General features: G+C 48.7%; 3 protein-coding genes across 3 annotated transcripts; 2 read left to right on the forward strand and 1 right to left on the reverse strand.

Annotated features, from left to right (window-relative positions):
* Nucleotides 1–710: 710 nt before the first annotated feature.
* Nucleotides 711–3,271, forward strand: LOC123057761 (indole-2-monooxygenase-like). The gene is made up of 4 exons (XM_044480664.1): nucleotides 711–1,300; nucleotides 1,722–2,079; nucleotides 2,454–2,530; nucleotides 2,612–3,271. Exons 1-4 carry the CDS (start codon nucleotides 806–808, stop codon nucleotides 3,233–3,235), a joined length of 1,554 nt encoding a protein of 517 aa, XP_044336599.1. The 5' UTR covers nucleotides 711–805; the 3' UTR covers nucleotides 3,236–3,271.
* Nucleotides 3,272–5,106: 1,835 nt separating this feature from the next.
* On the reverse strand, nucleotides 5,107–5,648 carry LOC123056696 (uncharacterized). Its single transcript, XM_044479998.1, has 2 exons — nucleotides 5,541–5,648; nucleotides 5,107–5,432 (listed from the first exon to the last, which is right to left on the reverse strand). The coding sequence occupies exons 1-2, from the start codon at nucleotides 5,599–5,601 to the stop codon at nucleotides 5,107–5,109; spliced, it is 387 nt and encodes a 128-aa protein (XP_044335933.1). The 5' UTR covers nucleotides 5,602–5,648.
* Nucleotides 5,649–5,696: 48 nt separating this feature from the next.
* Nucleotides 5,697–7,903, forward strand: LOC123056697 (uncharacterized). The gene is made up of 2 exons (XM_044479999.1): nucleotides 5,697–5,717; nucleotides 6,127–7,903. Exons 1-2 carry the CDS (start codon nucleotides 5,697–5,699, stop codon nucleotides 6,835–6,837), a joined length of 732 nt encoding a protein of 243 aa, XP_044335934.1. The 3' UTR covers nucleotides 6,838–7,903.
* The last annotated feature ends 1,559 nt before the right edge of the window (nucleotides 7,904–9,462 follow it).

A 9,462-nucleotide genomic window follows, 5' to 3' on the forward strand; every position in this document is an offset into this window, starting at 1 on the left:
TTCTTTATAGCAGACTCATTGAGGGATCCACCACCTCCAAATTTAAGTGGATTTGGAAAGCTCACATCCCCCCTAAGATTAAAGTGTTTCTCTGGCAAGCCTCTCGTGGGCGTCTACCTACGGGTGACCAAATTCGTAAACCTAATGGTCCGGGTTCTGACTGCTGTGTTCTATGTGGGACGAGAGAAGATACACCTCATATTTTCTTTAACTGTGTCCTGGCTAAATTGTTTTGGTGTTGCATCAGATCCTGGTTGCATGTCTCCTGGGCTCCGACCTCCTTCGCGGACTTGCGGGCATTGGCTAACTCTTTGGTTGGGACCCAGAGGAGATTGTTTTGGGTCGGCTTTGCTGCCATGTGCTGGTCCTTGTGGACGACAAGGAATAAATTTACTATCGAACATGTTTTTCCTGCTAAGCCTGCTGATTGCTTATGTAAGACTTGTATATTTCTGTAGCAATGAATATTATTGACTAAGGAGGAGGACAGGGATGCATTTGACGTCATGTTAGCCAAGATCCGAAATTCTGCTATCTCCATCCTTCCAGTCCAAGCGGGCCCGTAGACGTTGCTGCGTTGCTACACTATCTTATCTTCTTCTGGCCTGCTTGCCATGTACTGGCCTTGGAGCCATGTACTTAGACTTCCTTCTTCGTGTTCTGGCTTGATACTTCTGTGATCGTGTGCTGGTTGTTTGGGTCTAGGTTAACTCTGCCTGGTGGCTTTATCTATAAACTCGGGCTATGGCCTTTCCTCTATAAAAAAAAGTACTTACAAAGCCAGTCACCCCAACGTCGGTTCGCCATGGTGGATCTCCTGCAGAAACTCTTGCCAGAGACCCTGCCACGGGCATGGTTGTTTCTGTTCCTCTTCTGCCTCATCGTGTCTATGCAGTACTGGTTCACCGGAAAGTTCAGTGCAAAAAGACAGCGGCTCCCGCCTTCGCCGCCGGCGCTGCCCATCATCGGGCACCTCCACCTCATCGGTTCCCTCCCCCACATCTCTCTCAGCGGCCTCGCAAGGAAGCATGGCCTCGACGTGATGCTCCTCCGCCTGCAGGGGACCGTGCCCAACCTCGTTGTGTCTTCCTCGCGCACTGCGGAGGCGGTGCTGCACACTCATGACCACGTCTTCGCGTCACGGCCCTACTCCGTCGTCTCCGACACCATCATGTACCGCTCGTCTGACATCGGCTTCGCGCCATACGGTGAGTACTGGCGGCAAGCAAGGAAACTCGTCACCACACACATGCTGAGTGCTAAGAAGGTGCAGTCTTTCCGTGGCGCCGCTGCGGAGGAGGTACTGGTTTTTAATTATATTTAATTTTTCAGGTACTGATAGCCTTTCTTTTAAGATCTTGCTCTCATTATTCTGGTACTGATTTGGACTCTCACTTCCATCAGAAACAAAATAACGGAATGGACTTTCATGTGGTCCTCTGCTAACTGTTTCTTCCTCCGTCCGGGTTTATTAGTTTCGCTCATAGTTTGGGCTTAACTTCTAAAATAAAATTAACTAATAATAGTAAAATATAGACTTTATGTATAAAAAATGATACCACCTTAAACTACTTTTGAATAAGAATCCAACGGTAGTTGAATCTATATATGGTCCACCTTTGACCCAAAATACCAAGGAAACTTATATATTAACCTGGACCGAGAAAGTACTACATATGTAAATGTTAGCTTCTCATACTTTACGACCCATGCTATTATAGGTCAGCATGGCGATGGCCAAGATCAACCAGGCAGCAGCTACTGATGCTGCGGTGGACATGAGTGAGCTGCTCCACACATTCGCTAATGACATGGCGTGCCGCATTGTGTCGGGGAAGTTCTTCCTGAAAGATGGTCAAAGCAAGTTGTTCGGGGAACTCATCAAGGATACCTCACGGCTGCTAGGCGGGTTCAATTTGGAGGAGTACTTTCCGGCAGTGGGTAGGGTAGGAGTGCTCAAGAAGGCGGTTTGTGCCAAGGCCGAAAGAGTGAGGAACAGATGGGCCGATCTGCTGGACAAGGTGATCGACGATCATGTGAGTAAGCGCAAGAGTGGTTCTTCTACATCCATTCTCGGTGCACCCATGGTGCACCAACACAAGAAAACATATCAAAACATTTCGAAAATTTCTGAAACTTCGTGAAAATGTTCATCAACAAATGTTATGGGGGCTTGCAAAATTTGTTGGCCAAATAACATTTGAGGAGCTCTCTACAAAAAAGACGAAATCACTGAAAATTAGTCAAAATGTACGTGCACTGTTTGAGCAGATTTTGCAATTTTGTCTTTTTTGTAGGGCGCTTGTCGAATGTTATTTGACCACCAAACTTTGCAAGCCCTCATAACATTTGTTGATCATCATTTCCACGAAGTTTCATATTTTTTCGAAATGTTTTGATATGTTTTCTTGCATGGGTGCACCGTGGGTGCATCGAAAGTGGGTGCAGCCACTACTTTCCCGTGGATATTATGTTGTCTGTCCAACAGGAGTATGATCTCACAAGAGAGCACATGAAAGCTCTCCTGACCGTGAGTACAGATAATACCTTTCAAACTAAACAAGTTGATTTGTATATATCTATCATTGTCCTAATTAATTGATATATGCAGGATGTATTTTTTGGTGCAATAGATACATCAGCTAACGCCCTCGAATTCACCTTGGCTGAGCTCATGAAGAAGCCACACCTGATGGTGAAGCTACAAGATGAGGTGAGGGGTATTGTACCCCAACGACAAGAAATTATCTGTGAAACCGACATGAACAACATGACGTACCTAAGAGCAGTCATAAAAGAGTCGCTCCGGTTACATCCTCTTGCTCCTCTCCTTGCTCCGCACCTTGCCATGGCTGACTGCATCATCGATGGATACACGGTTCCTGCTGGGATGCGTGTGGTCGTCAATGCATGGGCCATTGGTAGGGATCCGAGCTCCTGGGAGTATGCGGAAGAGTTCATTCCTGAAAGATTTACAGATGAAGGTAGCAGTATGCATGTCAACTTCAAGGGTAATGATTTCCAGTTCTTGCCGTTCGGAGCAAGGCGGAGGATGTGCCCTGGTATGAACCTCGGGGTCGCGAATGCGGAGCTTATGTTGGCAGACATTGTGTGCCATTTTGACTGGGAACTTCCGCCTGGGGTTGAGAGAAAAGATATTGATATGACAGAGGTGTTTGGGCTAACCGTCCGTCGGAAGGAGAAACTATTGTTGATTCCAAAATCATGCATGTAGTCGCGAAAAAAAAACTATAAGGTAAATAGTGTGTTATATCGCATAATGTTTTTCTTTGTAAAGAAGGTGCTATTGGCAATAATGGTACAAATAAATAATAGCCAATTCTTTCTTATTATCGATACAAATATTGTTTTCGGACATCAATGGAGAAGTTTGACTACTAGCTACTTTTATTGTTACGTGAATAATGCACGGGAACTTGACAAACACGAATTGAAAACTCGCATGCTTAGTAGAAGTAGACCGTAAAAATCATAGGGAAATGATTGAAATCACCCGACGGAACATTACACGTGAGTCCGTCATCTTCGTGGCCATCGGATCAGATTTTAATGAGATGACCAGAAGCAACGTATTACCTATACTAGTTTTTGCAACTGAGTGGTTGTTGTGATTCCTCTCACCGCAACAACTGATGTGTTGCGAGATCTGAATCTGGATCCCATCGAGAGAAGCCACCACCCGTGCCACTCCAAAGCACCCCCGCTGTGCCACCGCTGACACCGGCGAGCACGCACTCCGCCATCGTGGTCGTCGGCCACCTCCACCACCATCAACCCTCTTTCCTCCTCCCTCTTCTCTCCTTCATCCATCCGTGCCGCCACTGATGTCGGCGAACATGCGCTTAGCCATTGCGGTCGTCGGCCGCCTCCACCACCCACCCACCCTCTCACCTCCTCCCTCTTCTCGGTCGACAGCGCCTGCTCCTACTACTACCGGGTGATGAAAGAAGACGACCTCTCGACACTGACGACGCAAGCATCGTCCACTTCTGCAACATCACTACTGTTGCAGAAAACAAATGTGCAACAAGAACGTTGTTGCGAAGAAAATTCGCATGAAGACCATTGTTGCAAAGTAAACCGTAACAATACCTTTGTTGCAAAAAAAAATCCACAACACAACCTCTGTTGCAAAAAATTCTGCAACACAACCTCTGTTGTATAAAAATTCTGCAACACAATCTCTATTAGAAATGTTTCCGCAACAAGGTCTTTATTGCAAAGTAGAGAAAAGAAGTTCACCCTACTAGATCTGTATCAGACCGACGGCTCACGAGGTGGCGGATCTTTTAAAAAGATCCACCGGCCGATGCGTAGCAGCCCCCAAAATCATATGCACAAGTTTGGCGGAAGGAACTCTAAATCCTACCGATAATACCAAGGAACAGGATTAAATATATCAACAGAATTTCATGGGAATTTTCAAAACTTTGGTGGGGTCTGAAATATTTTAATCCTGAAATTTTCAGCTAAATTCAAACTAATTTCTTTAAATTAGATTAAAATCCAATAAAATTTGAAATCTCAAATCCAATTTTTTTTTTCAAAAGTTCTGATATTGGGGTGAGACGCAAACTTGTTTTGTTTACGAAATAAAAAAATCTTGCCAAGGAGAAGATATCTCCAAACTTGTGAACATATCTGAAAATAATTCAGCACATATATATATATAGTAGAACAAGACATATGTTTTTATATTTAAAATTTTGATTCACAGTATGACAAACAGACACTAATTACAGATTTCAAGGAAATGAGAGCTACGATGGCACAAATTTCAAGACCTAAATTTGATTCTCATGACACTGTGAAGCACGTTTAGATCTAAACTTTTTGGTCATAGTACATTAATGGTGTTTTTATTTGAGGAATTGATACTGTATATCATGTGCTGACTTTTTCTTGGGATTTTCACAAAATTTTCCAATGGTAGCAAGATACATCCACCCTCGAATTTCAACAAACCCATCAATTCTCAAAGCAACGTTTTCATGCATGTGCGGATTAATTTACAAACGTATATATCATCAATCAACCGACACAAACTTATTCATCAGGCCCACCGATTCCAAGTAATCGTCCCAATCACGAGCATGCGACGCTGGAGGAGAAGGGCGCGAGGCTGAACTTGGTGGCCGACGCGTAGTTGAAGTTGATCTTGTCACCATTGTACACCGGGGAGCCGTTGTTGAGGGTGCCGAGCTTGCCGTCGGCGTCCGGCCGGAAGACGTTGGGGTCCACAGGCTCGGAGGATTTGAACCCGGGGGCAAGCAGCTTGACGTCCGTCTGTGTGCAGATGCACCTGTTCTCCACCTCCACGGCGTACTCTGGGTTCCCTCCGGCGTTCATCCCCGTGGCGGTCTGGGTCACGTGGAGGTCCGACAGGGTGCACTCCCGAAACTCCGCATTGCCTTTACCAACACCAACAACAAAAACAAGTAGAAAATCGATCAAAATCGACATGAGAAAATTAGATTCGTCCGATTTGGATTCGGAGAGTGGATCAACGGATTGAATACCTCTGCTGCAGAGGCTGACGAGCATCAGCATCCCGAAGATCCTCATCATCGTGGCCTCCATTTTTTTTCTCTCCTAAGTACTTTTGCTGTACGTGTGTATTGTGCTTGTTGTAATGCTATTCTGCATCTTTCTCTGCCGGCTATTTCTAGGCCTAGATGGAGCAGTTTTTTGGTGCGGTGCGTTGATTACGCCCTCCCTATTTATCTCTCTATATAACGCTTTTGATTATTATTACGGTTCCACAATTAAATTGGGGTATATGCCATGTCAAGGATACCTTGCAAACCTGTGATATACATATGTTTATTTGCCGATTGGTTTCCGTACAATAATTTTGAAAGATCGGTTACTTTCATTTATTACTATTCGACACCGATCCTAAGATCGCATACGCCTCACACTTAATCTCCTAGATCTGGTCCTCCGTCGCTTGATCTTTCTGATTCTAGTTTTTTTTAACCGAGCATGTGAAGCCCTCGTTTCTACCAAGGAGAAGATGAACAATAAAATAGAGCCAGCAAAGAGAACTCTTCATAATTTTTTTTGCCAGCGTATACTTTTCTTTGCGGAAAACTTCCGATCTAGGGCAGAAGCAAATGCGAATGCAGGGATTCGAGGGGATGGGTCTCGCATCTCGCGTCTTCGCGCAGGACGGGTGAGCGCGCCGGCGCCGGCACCCCGATCTCCTTCCTCCGGCATCCCCTGCTCCTGCCACGACCGGATCTGAGATCCCCACCGCGTCCTCTCTTCACCGCCCCTCCTTCGAGCTCCTCCGCCTCCCTGGACAATGCAATCGAGTTCGTGTGCCTCCCGGCCGGTGGCCGCTCCAACCTCGCCGCTCGCTGCCCCAGCTCCGGCCACTCAGCTTGCTGCGGCGGCGCTTGCCCTCCGCAGGGCGGGCCCGGCCATCTGAGGCCACCTCCGCAAGCCCGCTCCGGCATCACCGGCGGCCGCTCCGACCTCGTCGCCCGCTGCCCCAGCTCCCGCCGCCTTGCTTGCCTTGGCAGCCCTCGCCCAGCCCGCAACGACGGGGGCCACTTCACCACCGGCGGCTGCTCCGACCTCGCCGCCCGTAGCCGTTGCTCCCGCCTCTCAGCTTGTTGTGGTTGTCCTTGCCCCGGCCATCCAACACCACCTACGCAAGCCAGCTACGACGGCTGCCATCCCGGCACCACCGGCTGCCGGTGCCTCCGCTTCCGGCTTGCTGCTACCACCTACAGCGTCGAGCTCGGGCCGTGTTCAGTCGGATTTGGCAACAGAAGCTTCGTTGCGCCCCTCCTGTGGGCTGACGGATGAGATGACAGGCTGGAAGCTTGTCCAATCACGCCGCATGCGCCAGGCTCTGCCATCCCCTGCCTTCAAGCATCATGAGCGCGCCCCTCCGCCCATGTGGCTCAGGAAAAGGTGTTTCCGCTGCTTTGCTAAAGTCCATCGGGCGGTTAAGTGCAGGGATCCGGTCCGGTGCATTCGATGCTTTCAATCAGGTCATCGTGTGAGGGATGGATGCCAACCAATGTCGTGGCCTGCGACATGTCCTCCATGATCTGTGGCTCCTGGTGTTTGTCCTCCCCAATCGATAGCTCGTTGTTGGGCTTCAGTTGTTGCGTTTCATGGAGCCGCTAAGAACGGCGACCCCCAATAGCTCTAGCGGATGTGGTGCTTGAGTCTGCTTTTGCGGTTGATTCGTTGTTCTCTGATCTTCAAGGCGTGACTTCCTCCCAGCTGAAGGAGGCGGTCCAGCCTCTGCACGATGTTGTTGGCTCCATGCAGGGTTGGATGCTTCAGATGGGGAACTTTCTGGAGCGTGCTGAGGCTGTTCTGAGTGGGCTCTTTCAGGTGCCGTCTGTGCTGCAGACCAGTGTTGTGTCAAACCCCTTGGATGTGCATGATGTTAACCTTGAGGATGAGTGTTCAGCCGGGCTTCATGGACGTTTCTCTCCTCGTGCTAGGGTCAGCTCGCCGTTGTCTGCCTCTGAGGGTTCGTGCATCGATGTGGTTGTTGCTCCGGTGCTACAAATCATGCCCGGGATTTTAGAGCTTTGTAGGGAACGGACTCCACCTCTCTCTGTGGAGCAACTGAAGGTGGAGTTGCCGACGACCTTGTGTGACGGGCGGTTTCCGCCTCCATGTGAGCAATTAGGGACCTACGAGTCCATTATGCCAGAGGTTGCTATGGTGGATGATGTTGGTGCGGTCAGTATGTTGGCACCTGCTCCTGTGGCGTCGAGCCAGCCTCTCGCCTTAGGGACTCATGGAGGTTCTGATGTTTCTGTTACCCAATCGCATGTGACCGTTGGGCGGGTGGAGACCGTGCATGACAAGGTTGATGCGATTCTCTTTGAAATAGAGGTTCATAGCTTGCTCAAACGCGCGTAGGTGGCTTGTCCTCGATCTGGCAGGATGATTGTGGAAAAGGCTCTTAGAAAAAAAAGCCAGAATGAGGCCACAAAAAAGGCATCCGTAGAAGCTACATAATGGATGGTCATCTGTTTCTCGGGTCATCCTTAGGGTCTAGTTTGTTTTCGTGGATTTGGTGGTGTGTATGGTGTTCGGCCGATGTACTCTGGTAGTACAATGAACATATGAAATAATAAAAATTACATTCAGATCGGTGGACCACCTAGCGACGATTAGAAGCACGGAAGCGCACCAAATATGCGCCGTCATCACTGTAAAAACTGATATGAATTGGGGTTGCTAGCTTGAGACGGATGAATTGTATATGTTTGAGAATCATAAAACGGAAGCCTAACATGTTTTCCTAACTGATAGGCATGACAGAGTGGTGACCCATCTTTATTGTATGAACTAGACTTGAAGTGTTGAAGACGTGACATGGTGTGATGACCAGGATGTCCGAGGCGGCGATGCCAGAGTGATGACGAAGTGGTTGTGACGAGAGCTTCATCTTGTCGAGGACGACAAACGAGATACAGGGGCCTGAGACTGTTGCAGCGAAGGATCACGACCTTGGAAGGAAACGCCTTCATCGAGAATCTGAAAGGATCAAATTCAACGGAACAAAAATTGTCAGTAGTGAGTTGGCGAACAGAGATAAGATTTTTAATAATGTGAGGAACGACAAGAATATTACGAAGAGAGAGGGATTGGCCTGAAGATGGAAGTGTAGATTGACCAACCTGAGTTGCAGGAATGGTTTGGCCATTACCTACTATGACAGTTTGAGTGGAAGGCTTTAGAGAGGAGATAGTACCATGATTCGATGACATGTGGGAGGAAGCTCCCATGTCCATGTACCACTCCTGATTTCCAGGAAGATGCATGTTGTTGAGTGCGTTCAGAAGTGTTGGGTCGAGGTGTTGCTGATGCCCGCTGTAGGTGGGAGTTGTCCGAGGTGGTCCATATGTCGCGTACGCCTGCGGGGAAGCAGCTGCAGGTCGTGGACCCAGGACGCCAGGAGCGCGCCATGGTTGTGGTTGCCACGGCACTGGAGCAGGGTGTTGATGAAGCTGTGCATGCGTTGTAGGCCAGTCCAGCGATTGTACATCCAGGGCTTGGAGCGGCCACGTCCTGGGCCGCCGCTGCGATTGTTGCTGAAGGTGTCGTGGCCGCGGTTGTGATTGTTGCTGAAGGTGCCGTGGCCGCCGCTGTTGGACAAGCCAGAAGAGGGAGCGAGAGGAGACTGAGCACCGTTGTTGTGTCCTCCCCTGGACAATGGAGCGCATTCGCCGCCCGTAGTTGGCAATATAGTATTACCGCTGGCCCAGAGTGCAGTAGCAGAAACGTTCTTTGCATCCGTCTTCTTCTGTGCTTCTTCAAGAATGAGGGCCGAGCGCGTCTGGAGGGAAGATGGAAACGACACCTAAAATGGAAGAAAGGACCGTAGGTGGCTGAATTGCTCGTTGAGGCCGTGGAGCATCGTTAGGACAAGCGTCTCATCAGAGATGGTTATGCCGACAT

The sequence above is a fragment of the Triticum aestivum genome, chromosome 3A (genome assembly GCF_018294505.1).
Source record: "Triticum aestivum cultivar Chinese Spring chromosome 3A, IWGSC CS RefSeq v2.1, whole genome shotgun sequence".
Taxonomy (NCBI): Eukaryota; Viridiplantae; Streptophyta; class Magnoliopsida; order Poales; family Poaceae; genus Triticum; species Triticum aestivum.